The sequence below is a fragment of the Papaver somniferum genome, chromosome 7 (genome assembly GCF_003573695.1).
Source record: "Papaver somniferum cultivar HN1 chromosome 7, ASM357369v1, whole genome shotgun sequence".
In the NCBI taxonomy this organism is placed as follows: Eukaryota; Viridiplantae; Streptophyta; class Magnoliopsida; order Ranunculales; family Papaveraceae; genus Papaver; species Papaver somniferum.
Genome location: NC_039364.1, coordinates 84,380,679 through 84,399,214, shown reverse-complemented (window position 1 = coordinate 84,399,214; position 18,536 = coordinate 84,380,679). Strand labels below are relative to the sequence as shown.

At 35.5% G+C, this 18,536-nt stretch overlaps 3 protein-coding genes across 3 annotated transcripts; 2 read left to right on the top strand and 1 right to left on the bottom strand.

Moving 5' to 3' along the window:
- The first annotated feature begins 1,270 nt into the window (after positions 1–1,270).
- LOC113297792 (probable E3 ubiquitin-protein ligase XBOS32) lies at positions 1,271–6,015 on the top strand. Its single transcript, XM_026546367.1, has 10 exons — positions 1,271–2,030; positions 2,381–2,440; positions 2,545–2,616; positions 2,704–2,876; positions 2,957–3,117; positions 3,485–3,543; positions 3,632–3,678; positions 3,906–4,046; positions 4,909–5,000; positions 5,211–6,015. Exons 1-10 carry the CDS (start codon positions 1,833–1,835, stop codon positions 5,726–5,728), a joined length of 1,521 nt encoding a protein of 506 aa, XP_026402152.1. The 5' UTR covers positions 1,271–1,832; the 3' UTR covers positions 5,729–6,015.
- A 1,770-nt stretch (positions 6,016–7,785) lies between these two features.
- On the top strand, positions 7,786–10,807 carry LOC113297791. The gene is made up of 5 exons (XM_026546366.1): positions 7,786–8,128; positions 8,837–8,992; positions 9,196–9,291; positions 9,892–10,012; positions 10,528–10,807. The coding sequence occupies exons 1-5, from the start codon at positions 7,814–7,816 to the stop codon at positions 10,698–10,700; spliced, it is 861 nt and encodes a 286-aa protein (XP_026402151.1). The 5' UTR covers positions 7,786–7,813; the 3' UTR covers positions 10,701–10,807.
- A 5,607-nt stretch (positions 10,808–16,414) lies between these two features.
- Positions 16,415–16,972, bottom strand: LOC113294855. Its single transcript, XM_026543232.1, has one exon. The coding sequence runs from the start codon at positions 16,970–16,972 to the stop codon at positions 16,415–16,417; it is 558 nt and encodes a 185-aa protein (XP_026399017.1).
- Positions 16,973–18,536: the final 1,564 nt, after the last annotated feature.

Genomic DNA, 18,536 nt, shown 5'->3' with positions numbered 1-18,536 from the left:
GTATTACGATGTTGTTGAGCACCATTGATAGAATCAAGAGTAAATGTTATATAACTTCTGCAAATAGTCTTATCTTCATCCATATTATACTTCGGGTCGCGGGTTTTCTTTGAAGTATTTTCTATTATAGTATTTTGGTTTTGTGATGAATGTCCATTTTTTGAAATTTGTTTTAAATTTTTTTCTACTGTTTTAGAAATTAAGAGTTTGAGATTTTCTGTTGTAATATTTTGGTTTTGTGATGAATGGCCATTTTTTTTAACTTTTTTCTACTGTTTTAGAGATAAAGAGTTTGAGAATTGAAAATATACGAAATTTTGGATGAAGAAGGTGCTATTTTGGAGTTGGAATTGATTGAATTTATAAGGAGTGCGATTATGACCGTCGGATGAATATAAACGTTATTGACTGAGACGAGCGGCTCTGTTTGAACCGATCGTCTCTTGTTGAAACGTTCGGCTCAATCTGAGACAGAAAGGGTAAATTCCCAAATTTGAGTGTTTGCCCACCTCCTTGGCACGACAACCCACTATGAGGTGAGAATGGACAAATATGCTCGTTTGCACTTAACCGATCCAAATGCATTGACCAAAAAGTGATATTATGATGGTTCATTCAAGAACTTTAATATGGGTGTGGGTATGATTCTCTGTGATTCTGCAGGTAAAGTAAAGAGGTCTAGATCGGGCTTTGGGCTGATTACAGACGCAGTTGGTGCTGAGGCGACTGCGTTAATTTTGGCAATCTCCCGGGCTAAGGAGTTGAATCTGTCTAAAGTTCTGTTGTAAGTGATTGCCTACATCTGGTGGATTTTGTTAATAGAGGCAACGGTGTAGTGGATTGGAGATGTAGTGATATTTTGGAAGAATGTCGGATTTCTTTTTCTAGTTGTTTTGGTTTTAAGCTTGTGTATATTAGCGTTCTAAGAACAAGCTAGCTAACCGGCTTGCACGTCGGGCTAGAAAATTTAGCTTGAAAGATATTGGGGCTTTTTTTTTTTTTTTTTAAGATAGTTTGATGAGGAAAGAACCCGCAATTGATGTTTGTAATTTTCTTCTTTGTTACTGCATCGTGTTTCTCCGCCAAAAAAAGAAGAAGAAAGAAGTGACATTATGATGATACTTAAAAGCCTAACTACCACTATTTTGACCTAGTTTTTAACACGTCCAAATCCAATCATGGAGAGAGAGAGGGGGAGAGTTGGAGACAGGCTTTTCTTACAGGAAGACATGTTGGTTTGAGCCTGCAGCATTCCAAAGTGGGGGGGGTGTTCCCTTAATTAATCATCCCCCATTTCCTCGAGTCTTTTTCTTTATTTTATTGTTACAAAAGTCTTAATTAACAAATTAATTAACCCACGAAGTAATTTACTAATTATCTCTGTTTTGTTCTCGTTTAAACAACAAAAAAAATGAGGTCATTTTATTTTCCTCCATTGAAACTACTGTATTCTCCTTTTCTTTCTCCATTTCTCCTCCTCTTTCCTTTTCACCTCTGTTAGACCCAGGAAGGAATTTGATCAGAATTTCAAAATAACGTCAAATTCTAACTTGAGTCTCAGAGATTTCCATCTTCTTTTCTTTATCATACTTAATCTCTATCTTTTCAAAATTAAGGTGTTTTTTTGTTTGTTAAGATAGCATTTTCCCTTTTTAGTTTGTTGATAATTCTTCTGGAATTGGTGTTCTATTGTGAGTTTCTTGTATGGGTTGCGTTGTATCACTCACTAATAATACAGTGACAAAGATTTCATGTTCAATTTAAGCAATTTTTGATATGGGAAATATGAAAGTGTTCAGTATGAATATTTCATTTGGTTGTATTCTGTGTATATGATGAGATTTTTAAGTTTAATGGGAAATTCTTTTGGATGCTCGGCTTCTGGGGAACGTTTAGTTTCAGCTGCAAGAGATGGTGATGTTATGGAAGCTAAAGCTTTATTAGAATATAATCCTCGTCTTGCTAGGTATTCTACTTTTGGTGTTAGAAATTCTCCTCTTCATTATTCTGCTTCCCAAGGTCACAATGAGGTAATATTCCAATTCCAATTCTATTAAATCCACTTGCTGTAATTGGTTTATTGTATCTGTGTGTCTTGGTTATCATATCCGTTTAGAATGTATTGAATTTAAGGGCAATACAACTCATGTCAATAGGTGTCTGTTTTTTTAATTGTCGGTATTCATTTGGATTGTATTGAACTGATGGGTATTGCATTTAGCATAAAGAATGGGATTGCAAATATCAATTTGCATTGTTTTGAATTCAGTGGTTTTACAATTCATGTAGAGCAATTAGTCTCTTTTGCTTTTGTCTTTAGCTTGTGATAACTTGTTTTGACCATTTCAAAATTTGACGTGACTCTTGTTTTTGTTTTTAGATTGTCTACCTGTTGGTTGAATCAGGAGTTGATATTAACGTCAGGAACTACCGTGGACAGGTAATGATTCCTTACAACACATTAGGAAATTTCAAAGGTTAACCAGGGATTTTTTGTGATATTGATTCCTTTTTATAATCTGTTGATTTTATTGAGATGAACAGACTGCTTTGATGCAAGCATGTCAACATGGTCACTGGGAGGTTGTTCAAACCCTGATGCTTTTCGGAGCCAATGTAAAATTTTCTTCTGTGTTTTTTCCTCTTTATAATTTCAGTTACTGTAATATCTGAAGAAATTTTTTTTTGGTAATTGTGTTTTAGATTCATAGAGTGGACTATTTGAATGGGGGTACAGCACTGCATTTTGCTGCATTGAACGGGCATTCACGATGCATTCGTCTCATTCTTGCCGATTACATTCCCAGCATCCCCAACTTTTGGAGTATCATGAGAAAAAGATGTAGTAAAGAACTTGCAATAGACTTTGATGAAGGGTAAAGTCAAACTTTATAGAATTTTTTGTTTTTTCCTTCTCTATTTCATTTTTCTTATTTGGTTTACTTTGTTTTTACAGTGCTCTTCATGAAATAATTAATACACCCGCAGATGGGGGTATTACTGCCCTCCATATGGCAGTACTGAATGGGCATGTCGAGACCGTCCATTTGCTGTTGGACTTGGGAGCTCGTGTTTCTGAGGTTACTGTGGAAGACGGAACAACGATTGACCTAATTGGTAGCCCCCCTTACTTTTTACTTCTGTTCATTTTTCACTGTGTTGACAAACGGAAACATGCATCTTAACACAGTGCTTAGGTTCGGCATTTGACTGACACATCATAATCCCTTGGCCTTCTTTTTGTTAGAATGTATGTTTTGGTGAAACAAGTAATAGCAAGTAACTTATAGTGAAGGCTTTGAATGTCGATTTTTTCATGATGGCCGCTTAAGCAAATATAGCGGAAACCACTGGACTCCTGCCTTGAGCTGGGGCCTACAACGCCTCTTAAACCAAATAAAGGATCTAAAATCTTGATTCATTATAATTAGTTTTCTCTCACTCTAGGTGGATTTATGTTATCGTATTTGTTGCATCCTTGCAGGGGCAGGTAGCACACCACTTCATTATGCTGCATGTGGCGGAAATGCACAATGTTGTCAAGTATGTTGAATTTTTGTGGTAATTTACTGACAAGCTATGGAAATATGATGCTGAGAATGAGTATTGACTTATCTTATTTGGAATCCAGCTTTTGATTGCAAGAGGTGCTGACCTGAATGCTGAAAATGCCACTGGGTATGTATTTTCTGAAATTTTCGTAGTACTAAACAGTTCGATGTCGTAAAATGTTTTGTGTTTCCTTAGAGAAACATGCTGTCTGAAAAATACTTACCGTTACCACTTATTATGTGTTTATGCGCTTAATAAGTGTGCTCCAATTTCTTATGGCATTGAGTTATAATTTCTGCTTTTGGTTAAAGTGTTTTCCAATTAAATATTGTTTTATTGTGTTAACTACTTAGGTGGACACCCTTGATGGTTGCTCGTTCGTGGCATAGAGTGGGTCTTGACGAACTTCTGAGTAAACAGCCAGAAGAACGACTTCAAATTCCTCCTTCATCGTATCTCTCTCTCCCCCTTATGAGCATTATCAAGATTGCTAGGTGAGTGAGGTTTTCAATGTGGATACTTATTGATGTACATGACACTGCATCAAAAATCTGGTACAATTACTAAGTTGTAAATTACGAAACTGAAGGATGCTTTGGTAGTATGACAGGTGCTTTAATGACAAAATCACAATTAGAGCCTCTCCAGTGCTCAAGTGTTTAGTATATAAGCGTTGTGCCACATCGGAAAGCAGACACACTCACCTTTAAATTCCTTCTCTAACCCAAACTTCTTTAACTAATGTTAGAATGGCATAAAAAGTTGTGGGAAGACATCCTCGCACCCAGTTACCTTCAATTTATGATTCAACCTATCTGATGCAAGGTGGAAAAGGAGGAAATTTGCTGTAAGATACTTAATAAACTTAGATGATGATTAAGGATGAGAACTTGGAGTGTTAAACAGAAAATTATAGCGAAAAAGAGAACCCAATTTAATTTAAATGGGGTAGCTAATTGACCAAAATATATGGCGTGGTTAACATACATCAGAATTTTGTTACAAATCAAGGAGTTCCTCGAAGGTTAGAAGGGAAGAGTGCTAACTTTGCTCATGGAGAATGGCGAAAAGCAAAAATGATAGCCTAAATTTCTGTAGGGGATATACCGTGGAAATTACATGTTGAAATATCAATTTTCCTGACATATTTTAACTTCTTCTGGAGACTCAAAAATTCAGTCTTGGTTCCAGTTTTATCATTTCCCTGTTATTAGCTCATCCATGGTTTTTCAATTTGGTAGTTTGTTTTCATGTCTAGTTGAACTGGACCTAGTTTAAATCATATTTTTCTATATTCTTCAGTTTGATGTGAATTGGAACATTTTATGTCTTTGACAATCACTCTTACTTTTGCAGAGAATGTGGATGGAAGAACAATGATACACAAGCCACAACCATTGATCCATGTGTTGTTTGTTTGGAGAGAGAATGCACAGTGGCTGCAGAAGGTAACCTCCATTACAAAACCTAATATAGGGAGTTATTGTTCTCAGTTCTCATTTTACTGAAAATAATTAAACTGGAGTGGAAATGGTTTCTGAAACTAACCCTGATTTGCACATCGCAACGTCAGTACTTTTAGGTGTTATCCTTATCTCTTTCTTGATATGGTTGATATCCAACCAAGTGGAAATTCTGATACTCTTAACCTTCTGCAGGTTGTGATCATGAGTTCTGCACACAATGTGCATTATATCTATGTTCTACCAACAGCAACTCGACCATTCCACACAGCCCTCCAGGCTCAATTGCATGCCCTCTTTGTCGTCATGGGATAGTTTCTTTTGTTAAACTTCCCGGTACAGCTCCAATCAATAAAGAGTTTCCGAGAACAAGTTTGTCTTTAACTCTCTGTGCATGTTCAGGTGAAGCATCCGACCGTACTTCAATGTTAGCCCCATATTCCAAACCTGACAATCATTGCAGCCGGATATTACCCCTTTGTGCATCACCTTCTTTCCGCAATCTCAGTTGTCAGAGGTTCTCATCAATGAAAATCAACTCATCTACTTTTTGTATGGGAGCACCAGATACTAGTCCTTCATTAGTTCATTGTGCTACTGACAGAAGATTAAGAGATCATTTGGGTAGGTGTTCAAGGTCAAATCTACGAAGATCTGCATCTCAAACCGAGAGTCGGAGATCATGGTTTTCTTCTTTGCTGGTGGCTGAATGAAAAACACAAGAGAAACAGCGTGATATATAGAAAATTCCTAATTATCCATTATTTTTCGTGTAAGATTTGTTATGTCCTTCCGTTACTTGGGACTAAAATTTGCATAGAAAAAAAAAGGATTGGTTGATTATTTTGGTGGTTGTACACTGTTGTGAGCTTGTAAATATAGTGCCAAGTGAATGGCTTCCACAGGGATCATTTAAGTTGTTAAATTTCAACAACCTCTATTGCTTGTTGATTTGCCATTCATTGTATTGAGATTCCTGAAATTGTTTTCTGCTGCCAAACTAGTACATATGGAGCTTCAATGTACTCTGAATATAAGCATCGTTACAGTGTATTTACTGGGTACAAACAGAAAGAACCAACATTTATGGATAAAATGGATATACAACTACTTCGTAATCAATCCTGAGTTTCTTTTTCAAGCTCATTAATATCTGCTTCAGGTTCTCTGTATTTTATGCAAAAAAAAAAAAAAGGGGGTGTGGGTTCTTGAAGTGACTACAGCCTACAGGGCTTAGCCGCTTCGTATTTATTTGGAAATGTGTCATTTATGAAATGTTGGGAGTTTTAGACATTCATATGGTGGACGATGTGTTTGGTTGCAGCTTGGATGAATTTGCAGTGATCTACTTAGAATTCTTATTCTAGGTGAAACATGTATGGAAAACTTTGGTGCAGGCAGTCAGCTAATGAGAAAAATTAGGGATTTGTAAATTTTTTTTTTCGATAAACAAGGAATCTTTTCATTAATGGGATTTCAAGGTTACAATGAGTTTAAGATCGAAAATAAGAGAATACAAAGTAACAAGAACATACCGTAAGAGTACAATACCGAGAAATCCGACAAGAGAAAGAGAAGGATTACAGGAGTAAGACAAATACAAGTATGGATAAAAGCCGATTAAATTGGAAGAACGATGGTTTTTCTCGGAATTAAATTCCAACCATTTAGTTTGTTTTTCTTCTTTAGAAAGAAATGCTCCCAAATTAGGAGTGATTTGCTCAAATCTCTTGTAAATAGTAATGAAGCTTCCGTCGTCAAAAAGACCACCGATGAAGATTTCGTCGCCGGATAAGTTGATGATGAAGATTCCGATGAAGAGTTTGTCACCGGAGACAACAAATATGGAGATTTCGTCGTTGGAGAGCATCACTTTTGATCTTAGAACCCAACACAATAACCCAAAATCGTCATTAAACAGAAGATAAACCTAAGAGTAAATAAAACCACCAAAACAGTGTAGATAAGTAGAAAACATAATAGAAACTAAACTAATCTACTAACTAACCTAGAAAGCAAGGAATAATGAAGAAATCTGTCAAAGAAGAGTTGTTTTTGATGGTTTTGTTGGAGAAGAAGAAGGAATGAGAGAGAAAAATTGAAGACTAGGGATTTGTAATACTGATAAATGAGTAACCGGATGAATACTTGACTCTGTGCTCTGCTACCTCCGTTTCTATAAAATATATACTATTATGATTTTTTTTCTCTTCATTTTAGCCTAAATCTAAATGGAAGGAGTGCAATTTATTAGGCAATGTCTGCACCAAATCCTACACTCCCACATTTTTGGGGAAATATAAGATTTGTGTAGCTCTGATTTTTGGGTTATGTTAACTTGTATACCAGTATACATGTTAAAATTTAATAAATAATTGTTTAATGGTACTGAAAATTGTGTATTTTTGTCTTATTCTACTAGAAATTGGTAATTATTGCATTAAAAACAACAAATCATGTTACCAATGCAAAGAATTGTTGTTTTCATTGCAATAAAACAAATAAATTTTGTTTCCAATGCAAAAAGATGTTAATTTAATGCACCTTAACACGTATACGTATACAAGTTAAAGAGGACACCTTATTTTTTATCTAGAACAAGGTCACTATGCCAAACGCAAAATGTACGCGTCAGCAATTTTACCGCAAAAAAAAAAAAAAAAATGAAAGTTGTAGTTTGGGTAAATACGTGTCTAATGCTTCAAAAAAAAAAACGTGTCTATAAATATGGAATTTCAGAGGAGGAGAATATTTTAAATAGCCAAGTAAAGGATAGAACAAGAAATTGAGAATCTTCAATGGCGATTCTAACTTCTTCTTCTTGTTCATCGATTTTTCTTCCCAATTTAATTTCGAGACAAAATCACTGTAATTCTGGAATAATTTTCCCTAATTTAAGAAACCCTAGAATCAGCAAATCAAATGTACATCTCTTTTCTAAAACCAAATTCCAATCCCTTATTTGTAGTCAACTCTGTACAAGTGATAAAACCCTTACTTTAGATACCTCTGCTTTAGATATTTCTGTTGCTGTTGCTGAAGATGAAATTTGGGCTTCTGCTTGCCTTCGAGTTCGATCTTTCTATGATTTCAAGCAATCTTTTGGTATCGAAGTGAGTATTGGATTCATAAATTCAATGCTTTTAAATATTTCTCTTATTTTGAATTTTATTTTTCAGAAACTTATGTTGCTCGGCTTAACTTCCAAACCAAAACCAAAGCCTTTTTCCAGCAGCAAGTACCGGGTAGGCTAGAGATCATCTCATAAATGTATAACATAGTTTTTACGCCAGCCTGTCAAGCTCGGCTTAACTTCCATCGTGTAAAAATATCGAAAATGATAGTTCCACGCTAATTACTCACCTCGTCTTGGTGCCCTGATAACCCTCGGATCATGGCATTTGCACCAAACGGTTTTCCATTCCAAGAATTAGGGCATCCAGAAGGGCGCTACATCTAAGGCCAGCTTACCATGCGAGCAAGTAGGGTGGAACTTACACAATGTAAAAATATCTAATCATGGTGATTTTTGGATTTACAGAGTGCCTAGTTAATATGTCCCATTTTATACGTTTACCAACGTCTCTGGGCTTAAACAATGCCTCGTCAATCTGCCTACTCATGTACTGGTGCATTGCACTTGTGGCTGACATAGTTAGAATGAATTAAAGCTATTTATGATTTTAAGTAGTATTTATCATAACTCTGTAAGATTTACTCTTATGTGATGCAGTCTTTGGAGTTCATTCAATAGGAAAAAGTAATGTATAGTTTATCTTTGTTGGTCCTGAAGGTATGCATTTCTTGTTAAGTTCTATTAGGATCACAAGAAGCACTTGGCCGAGCTTGAATTTGAAGCGTCCAAAGAACGCATCGCCGGGACAAGGGAAGGGTTTAAAAGGGTGTGTTGCGTAAATGTCACTCTTCCATTGTCACGCATGTCGAGCTCTTCGGATGAACTATGTTCAGCATGCAAGGTATGGCAAACTCAATCCCATAATGCACAGATATGGTTAAGACTAAATTGGAAATGTCTTCTGTGTTAAACACATATCCATCCAAAGAACATACTAGTATTTGAATAAAATACAGTCATTTATGTTTCACATTTTTTGTTAACTTGTTTTTTGTCGGTGAAATAAAAGTTTTTACTTGGTTTTTTAATGATCATCTTTTGTAGTATTCTGCTAATGGAGAAGACCGAGTAGTCATTGGAACTCTTGACATAAACCAGTGCGTGAGACTTCCGGATGAAATAACAGGGAAGAGGCCACAGGTATTGGTCTCAATATTATTTCGCACATTATCTATGTTGTCATGGGAGTAAAGCGCCGCACGGCGAAGCCGCGGCGTATAACTATAGTAGGCACATGATGAAAGTTACATTTTTCTGGAATAGTATCAGTCAATGGCATATATATTCTGCATGCAAGGAAAGACCTTTATATATTTAATCCTGAGAAAAAGGCACAGTAGTTGCTTCTGTACTACCTTGATGTTATCTCGTCAAAGAGATCTTTCAAATATCTTGAAGAAATGAACTCCAGATTGTTCATTTTTGGTACCGAGGGAGGGAGGGAGTCATCATAGCATAATTTTATTTATATGAGCTAGAGCATGGTTATTGGTGTTTCTTTATTTGTCAACCCTAGCTACCATCCAGGCTTGTATTGGGTCTACTCAAGTTGAGCAAAAATGTGTCAGAATTGATGAGAAAGACGCTAATTCCATGTGTAGGTTAAGTATTCAACCTTAAAATTATTGTGATTTGTTTGAGGAACTTCTAACCATCTCTTTCTGGTACTAAGATGTTATTTAATTTAGCTCCTGCGGTTCTGGCATTCTCTAAATGATCTTTCCTTGCGCACTTTAACAGGGCAGTGGTGCTGATGTTTCAAGGGCATATTTGAGCAATGTATGTGTAGCCAAGGAGCTGCAGAGAAACGGTCTCGGCTATTTATTGGTATCCAAGTCAAAAAAAGTTGCTCAAGAATGGGGTAACAATCTCTTTCAGTTATATATAAACGTTGAATAGTTATTGTCATATGTTTGAAGAATTCGCTGATGAAAACATAAAGCCTATAGAAAGACCAAACGGTTCCATGACATTAGGGTATACTAATTTAAGATGAAAACAGCAGCAGTTTCGTAAGTTATACTTGTGTTTAGCGATTTTGAGAAACGGGATGTTTGAAAATCTGAAAAGATGTATTTAGTTGATGTGTAAAGAAGGAAGGTATAATTTCAAAATCTTTGTAGTTGCTCTTGAACATTCAAAAGTCTTTCTGTTGTTGTTGTTCTACGGTTTATATTCCAGCTTGTGAAGTTTGAAGGCCTCAAAACTGATTTCTTTGGTTGTAGTGATAAAGGTAGTAGCAAAATCTGTTTTTTGTAGTGCCAGGTACAAATCTAATTAGACTTGAATGTGGATTTTTAGTGTGACCCAATCTACACAGAAAATTCATGATTGAAGGCCATCTTGAATTCATATTTGTTTGTGTTTTGTTTTCAGGCATAACTGATCTATACGTCCATGTAGCTTTTGAGAATGAACCAGCGAGAAGGTTGTATGGAAAGAGTGGTTTTGTATATGAAAGTGATGAGCCAGCTTGGCAAGCTAGGTATCTTGATCGACCAAGACGGATTCTTCTATGGTCTTATCTGGCTCGCACTCACAACTCGTAGTATAAGTGTATAACATATAATCTCCTATTGCTCCTATTCTGTTTTGTTATAATTACACTGGTATTCTGCTTTTAATATGATATACAAATTTTCTCGTTTCACCTTTCCCATCAGCAGCTAATGTTCATAGCAACATTTTTGGGACACAAATATCAGAAACCGAAGGGAATTTGTATGAATACAGATGAAAGACGTTTACCATGTACAACCATTAAGACCATAAAATTCACTTAAGAAAATCGAAAAGCTTTTAACCTCACATTTGACGGTCGGCTGATACGCATCAAGTGCTGGTTGATCAGATAAAACCATTTCTTTCGCATACTGCGCAAGATTGAAATACTTTATTCATGCTTACATCTTTTCCATATCATTTTTTGTTATTTCGAAACGATTAAAAATAAAAAAAATTAACATGGAAGGTAGGTTAGTTTGCCCTCCTTGTAACACAATCTCAGCCCCATCTGTTTCAGTTCCTTTGGCTAGATTATTCATGAGACTCGATGGTAGGCTTTGGCTAGGTTATTCATGAGACTCGATGGTAGACTAGCACAACAACCTGTTCAATTAATGTAGTACTATGTTGTTGGAGCTTAGCTTAACAAGTTAATGTTATATTTTTTATCCAATAATATAATTTAAACATTGAAACTAAAAATATCTCATCTTATCTTATACTATAATAAAGAAAACCCCTCTTCCTCGTACGACGTCAAATTTGCTTTCCGCCATGTAATTTGTTGCATCTTTTTTCCTTTTTTCTAAAAAAAGAGGTTCCCTCGTACTCTTAATATTAAGTTGTCGGCTACCTTTTTTTTTAAAAAGAGGCTTTTTTAGAAAACCTTAGAACACTAGGCGAAAACCTAATTAACTGGAAGAAGCTCGTTTTTGGAGCGCTTGACCGGGAAATCATGAAGGTCTTGAAACAAATAGAGAACCTTAATGCAGTACACACCAATAATCCTTTCACACATGAAAACAAAGCAAAAAAACTCTAGAACTGGAAAAAAAACTCTAGAACTGGAAAATTTACACGATATTCAAGAATCAGTAGCAAAACAATTATCACGAGATAATACGGTTAATTTAGGTGAACGTAATACTAAGTATTTTCACATCAAAACTCTAAAAAGAAGGAAATGTAATAAAATAAATTGTTTGACAGATCAAAATGGCCAGGTTGTCTCAGATAAATCTGAAACAATCCTGTTAAAGGGACGACATGTTCCATTGGAGAGGCGGCAAGGGTGATAGAAATGTCCCTCTTATTGGTTAGGGGATGTCCTATAGGGGGTGTAAATTGACCAGATTACCCTACTCCTATTTTTAACTTAATGGAATCAGAAAAATCAAAACAGTTTTTTTGATTTTTTTCATCTTCTCTTCTCTTCTCCTCCTCCATTAAAATTGAAATTTTCACCGTCCTCGATTAATCAGCGATTTGAAAAATTGATAATCGTTGATTGAAAACTATATTTCCAAAAGACCCAGTTAGGGTTTTGTTTATTGTGTTTGATTTAAGTTAGTTTTGTATCAAAAATTAGGGTTTTGGATCAAAATTGAAATTGAAATTTCTGTGTTGCATGTGAGTTACGGTTGGTAATAACTCCAATTGGAACCGTAACTATAGATTTGGTTGATGTTACGGTTCATTTAACTCAAATACCAACCGTAAGTTCTTGATTTTGAGATAAAATATTCAGTTACGAATTTTTTTTCCAACCGTAAATTACTTACGGTTGGTCTCGTTACTTAAGTTACGAACCGTAAGTTGTCCTGGATGTTTCATATTTTTTTTACGTACGGTTTGTAATTGCATCACTGTTACCAACCGTATTTGAGTTACGACTTGTAACTCAAATAACCTTACCAACCGTAGATTAATTACGGTTGATCTCGATTCATTAGTTACCAACCGTAATTTGTTACGGTTGCTATATGTTGTCATTCTACCAACCGTAACTGGTATTACGATTAGGTTTTCCCCAAATTGAACCAGTTACGGTTGGTATTCGATACTTTTGGAACCGTAACTGAGAGTTACGGTTGGTAACGAGCTAAATTCCAACCGTAAGTTCTTCTGAAATTTTAAAAGTTTCGATTTTTTTTACGTACTTTAGATAATTTTGAGCGACACAAAGCTAATGGGAACTAATTTAGAGATTCACCCATCTCAAATTTGTCACTGGAATCACTCATTTTGGTTGAGTGAATCAAAATCTAGGGTTTCACAAAAATGTCTTTTTTCTTCTCTTCACAAATTTTTTTTTCAACTCTAAAAATATGATTTTAGAGTTATTATAAGTGAAAATTAATTATCAACACTAATCTTGATTATCAACACTAATCTTGATTATCATCACTAATCTTGATTATTAATAATAAGGGTTAATTGGTCATTTCCATATTTTTTTTTGATAAGGGGTGGCATGAATTACCATGTAATGACCCTTTTTGTCTTATTAGGTTGTCGCCCCTCTAATGGATCATGCCGCCCCTTTAACAGAATTGATCTGAAATGAGTGGTCTCATAAGAAACCATTTTGTTGATTTATTTACTGTCTCCCCCACCACGACTCACAATGAGATTCTGAATCTCATCCCAAATATAACAACTGAAAAAGACAATACAGACTTATGGCCCTCCCTAGTGAGCCTGAAATATGGAATGTAGTCAAAACCATGTAAGCTAATAAATCATCAGGACCAGATGGGTTCCCAGTTGGTTTTTTTAAACATAACTGGGAGCTAATAGGATCTCAAATTGTAACTTCGATTCAAGAAATTTTCAAAATTAAGACAATCAACCCAGAACTAAATGAAACTTTCATTTTTTTTAGAGTTATTTTGTAAATGGGTCGTAACTTTAATACCTAATTAGGATCTGGGTCGTAAAACATGTAGTTGATGTCTTTGGGTCGTTGACTCACCCAAGACCATTTTGACCATCTTTAATTCTTACAAAAAGACCCTTATTAAAATGATATTTGAAATTTTATCCTTGCTTTGTTTTAAAAGATAACCTGATTCCACCCTACCGGACCCAATAACTAATTGGCGGATATTTGAATTCAAATCTCAAACTATCCAAACTTCGTCAACTTAGTTTTTATACAGTAAATTTGACGACACAATATTTGTATTTATAAAACATAAACACACAACAAAATTAATGAAGGATCCGTTGAAATGCTCACACCATTAACTTTTCATAATCTAGAATTCTAAGTTTTTTAAGTTTTTGACTTGAACATTTAATTGCTTTTAGGGGTTTCTGTGTAGCAAATGGATTTTAGGATTAAGTTCAATTTGATTTTGAATTTGGGTTATGAGTTTGGGATAAGTTCTGATCAAATTTGGTCTTGAGTTTTTTTTCTGAGAATAAATCAATGGTTCATATATAGGAAAATAGGTACTCTGTTTTAGCTTGAATGCAACGATAGTTAAGCGTTATAAGAAGTGCGATCTTGGGGAAAGATTTTAAGACTTAATTCCAACTTCAAATATTAATCAAACTAATCTGATCAATAGATGTCATATCATATCGGTCAAAATAGTTAATCTTCTGTCAAATAGTTAATCTTAAATCATATTTGAGTATATGCATATGCCAAAAGAACTGGTCATACCGATGGTGTTGATAAGGAGTTTTCTTTTTTGAAAAATTGTTAATACTTGGAAGCTGTAATTTTTATTTCTTTAGAGTTATCAAACATTCTTTTGATTCTGGTGGAGCTGCTGTGGCGTTAGTAGAAATGGAGGCTGACGGTAAAGAATTCTATTAGATGGTAGGAAAAACTAGAATTCCTCGTTAGAAGCGGAAGAAGATGGAAAAAGACGAGACAACTATCAATTTTAACAAACTCTAACTGTCAACGCTGGTCAATTAAAGGTCGGGGTATTAAGCAATAAAAAAAAGGTCAGCTAACAGTTGGTTAACGGTCATTGGTTAGTCTACGACCCTAATGCATCAACCGCATGTTCTAAGACCCAGACCCTAATTAGGAAATAAACTTACGACCCTTTTACAAAATATCTCTTTTTTATTATACCAAAAATAAAACATCCTAAGGCCTATTCCTATGCATATGGCAAACATCCGATTTTGTCATATATGCACTCACTATGGGTATGCCAAACTGCCAAACTCATATGGCTATATGTCAATTATAACATATAACATACACGGTGGAGTTTCCAGCGAGGGATAGAGTTTCATCGCTCGATGGTCATAATCTCGCTCGCTGGTCATTCCAGCGCCAACGTTAGTCAGTACACCGCTCACTGATCTGATCATCGCTTATCAGTTCCTCATCCAACGACCACAATTCTTCCCCTTTATAAATACCCAATTTCGAACTCATTTCAACTCACACCAGAATTTCTAAATCTTTCTAGAATTTCTCAATCTCTCAATCTTATTCAAATCTAAAACAATCACACCTTCTCTACAATTCTTAATTTCTTGTAATATGGATTCACAATCTCAAAGCCAAGGCAACGGTAAAGGTAAAAAGGTCAAAGTCCAGGGTGCAAAATACACCATGATAGAAGATGAATGCATTTGTCGTAATTATATTTTTTTTACCCAAGATTGTATCGATGGTGGGAAAATATATTTCGTAAATATGAAGAAGAAACCATGAACATCAATTCTCGTGATGCAAAATGGTTGGCAGAACACTTAATTGTAATCAACAGGGAAGTAACCGCTTATGTTGGATTGATAATGCAAGCCAAGAGAGGCTGGGAGAGTGGTCTTGTGGATGTTGATGTTGAAAGAAAGGTTTGTACGGTTTGGCAGCTAAAACATGGCAAAAAGTTAGCTTTCGAAAGTTGTTATCATATTTTGAAGGTGTTGAACAAATATAATCCAGATGTGTTAGTAGGTAATCAACAAGTACCTGAAAGGTCACCATATAATTCATCTCCCTCAACACCAAATTCTTCACCATTTTCACCAAGTCCATCAAATTCTTCACCAGATACCCCGAGAAACCTAAATGCGAACTTAGTTCTCAATGATGATGGTGGTAAGAGAAAACTTCCAGGGGCTAGAAAATTAGCCCAAGAAGGCGAAAATTCCGGTGGATTTAACATGACGGAGTTTATGGAACATCAAAAGACCATCGAGAAGCAAAGAGCAGTTGATAGGAAATTTCAAAACAAGGAGAGTAAGAAAAGTCGTCTTTCTCAAGAAAAATTTGGGTTTGACTGTGACAAGCATAACATTCTTCAAGCTAACACTTCAATTATGAACGCCCAACAAAAACATGTGTGAAAAATCGAATTTGACAGGATTCAAGCACAAATTGAACAACAAGCTGGATTTACTAACAACCATGGTGATGACGAGGATGAGTCCGATGATGGGCTCGATGTAGTAGTTCCTCTAGATGATTGATGTATTAATTTAAGTTTTAATTTGAAGTATTGCATTTTAATTTGATATGTTGTTCTTGCATTCTGCTTAATATTTAGTTTGAAATAAAAAGTTGATTAACTTGAAATATTGTCGCAGTCCACTTAAATAAGTTTCGCATATTAACTTAAACCAAAATACATAAATATAATTAAACCAAAGAACATAACTTAAAATGCATAACTTAATAATTAAACAAAAATACATAAATATAATCAAACCAAAATATATAACTTAAACCAACATAACTTAATAATTAAACCAAAATACATAACAAATAAACCAAAATAACTTAAATATAACTTAAAATACATAACTTATCTCCATGCTCTGCCCAAAGATTCACTCTCAGATCATCTCTTAAACTGTCATACAAATTCTCGTTGTGAATGTAATTAGTCATTTGAGCATAATTCCTTGCAGGGACCCCTTTTTGTGGTTGAATCTCTGGCCTCAAATCTTCATCTTCATAGTTAATCCACTCTGAATCATGACGGGTTTCCTGAATGACCATGTTATCAAGAATTATACAAGTGAGCATGGTCTTGTGCATTTCACGAGCACTCAACCTACGATATGGGCCACAAATGATAGCGAACTTCCTCTTCAAAATTCCAAAAGCGCGTTCCACATCCTTCCTCGCTCCCATTTGGGCGGTGTTAAAATACCGGTATGAACGCCCCAACGCACCGGCAGGAGGCTGACGGTAGCATTGAACCAAGGTGGACCATTTTGGGTAGATACCATCTGCAAGATAATACCGATGAGTGTATTGATGGTCGTTGATCGTGAAATGGACTTGGGGACAAATTCCATACTTCTGATCTTCAAACAGAGGCGACTTTTGCATAACATTAATATCATTCTGTGTACCCGGAAGACCAAAAAAAGTGCGTCATATCCAACAATCATAAGAAGCAAAAGCTTCAAGGATAACGGTTGGTTTAGGATAGTGACCCTTATGTTGACCGTCCCAATAAACGGGGCATCCATTCCATACCCAATGCATACAGTCAAGACTACCTATCATTCCTGGAAATCTCCTTTCCTCATTCTCCCCCAATATTTTTCTAACATCTTCCTTGGTTGGTTTTCGTAAATATGTTGGACCAAAATGATTAATCATTACTTCACAAAACAATGAAAGATAAGTGAAAGAAGTTGTTTTACCCATACGAAGGTACTCATCGTTTGCATGATCCGCTGGTATGCCACAACCTAGAATCCTTAAAGCCGAAGTAATATTTTGTTCAGGACTATGACCTCTAATATTGAGTGCATCAAACTGATAATTAAATTGAGGTTCTACTCGACAAAGCTCTTTAATAATCTTTATCACCAGATTACGAGGCATACAAAATCGACCTTGAAAATTTTGATCAGAGTACACACAATTGGGAAGAAAATAATTGTGCATCAGCTTCTGATGGTAAAATTCCCTCCCTCGATACGTATACCTTCTTGAGAATACTTCTTGTGGCTCTGGAACTCTAGGTATTTGGCCCGTATGTACAAGCATAAAAGTGTCGATTAGTTTATTATCTTCAGCTTCCTCATCATCAAGTTGTTGCAACCTCCTTCGATGCATTTCTTGTTGTAATCTAAACCGATTCATAATAACATTCCTCTCTTCGTTGGATCTCGCCATTGATGATTATGAAATTTAAAATGAGAATAGAGATAGAGAAAGTGGTGAAATATAGGTAGAAGTAGGTGTGAGTAACTTGGAGAAATACAAGGGCGTATATATAGGAACCAGTAGGAGTGAAATAGCCGTTGCAAAATATCTACTAGTCGATAATCTTAATATCGCCAGGAATACTACTTATATCTCGCGATGGGATGTATGACGCCAGCGATACTCATGATATCGCTGACGTTCTTGATAATAACGCTCGTTATAAACTCGATCACCCAGTAGTTTTCCCATAGTGGCGCAATTGGTATGCCAAACAATTTCAGACCAATAGGATTAAGTAACACCCCATATAAAATTTAATATGAACTGATGGCAAATAACATTAAAAGCATCTAGAAAGAATGATATCACCTTATCATTCTGCCTTCATCTCCTTGATAAATGCCTAAATTATATCATTTGAGTGTCAATTTCATACGTTATTCTTAGCTATTTCTCTTGTAAATTATGTATATTATGCTTTATTTGCATTTTATAGGTGTTTTGGAGTCATCGGACTAATAAAAGAATAAGAAACAATTGCAATCTGGAAAGGAATGTCATTTTAAAGGCGAGTGCTATCAGGAGGACAGCAAAGGATAAGGGACAACCATCTGAGGATTGTTAAATACAGATTACAGTTCGTTAAGGGGTGAATCCTCCTGCTTTACATCAAACCTAGGTCGAGCTCAAACAAGACAGATTCTATTTCTTCCTGTCACAACAGCAGCAGCTG

What these genes read in the sequence shown, in the direction of transcription:
- LOC113297792 (XM_026546367.1), top strand. Translation starts at nt 1,833, where the DNA reads ATGATGAGATTTTTAAGTTTAATGGGAAATTCTTTTGGATGCTCGGCT. An exon ending in AGCATTATCAAGATTGCTAG is followed by an intron (nt 4,047 to 4,908) that starts GTGAGTGAGGTT and finishes TTACTTTTGCAG; the next exon opens with AGAATGTGGATGGAAGAACA. An exon ending in ATGCACAGTGGCTGCAGAAG is followed by an intron (nt 5,001 to 5,210) that starts GTAACCTCCATT and finishes AACCTTCTGCAG; the next exon opens with GTTGTGATCATGAGTTCTGC.
- LOC113297791 (XM_026546366.1), top strand. Translation starts at nt 7,814, where the DNA reads ATGGCGATTCTAACTTCTTCTTCTTGTTCATCGATTTTTCTTCCCAAT. An exon ending in AACTATGTTCAGCATGCAAG is followed by an intron (nt 8,993 to 9,195) that starts GTATGGCAAACT and finishes CATCTTTTGTAG; the next exon opens with TATTCTGCTAATGGAGAAGA. An exon ending in AAAAGTTGCTCAAGAATGGG is followed by an intron (nt 10,013 to 10,527) that starts GTAACAATCTCT and finishes TTTTGTTTTCAG; the next exon opens with GCATAACTGATCTATACGTC.
- LOC113294855 (XM_026543232.1), bottom strand. Translation starts at nt 16,972, where the DNA reads ATGCAAAAGTCGCCTCTGTTTGAAGATCAGAAGTATGGAATTTGTCCC.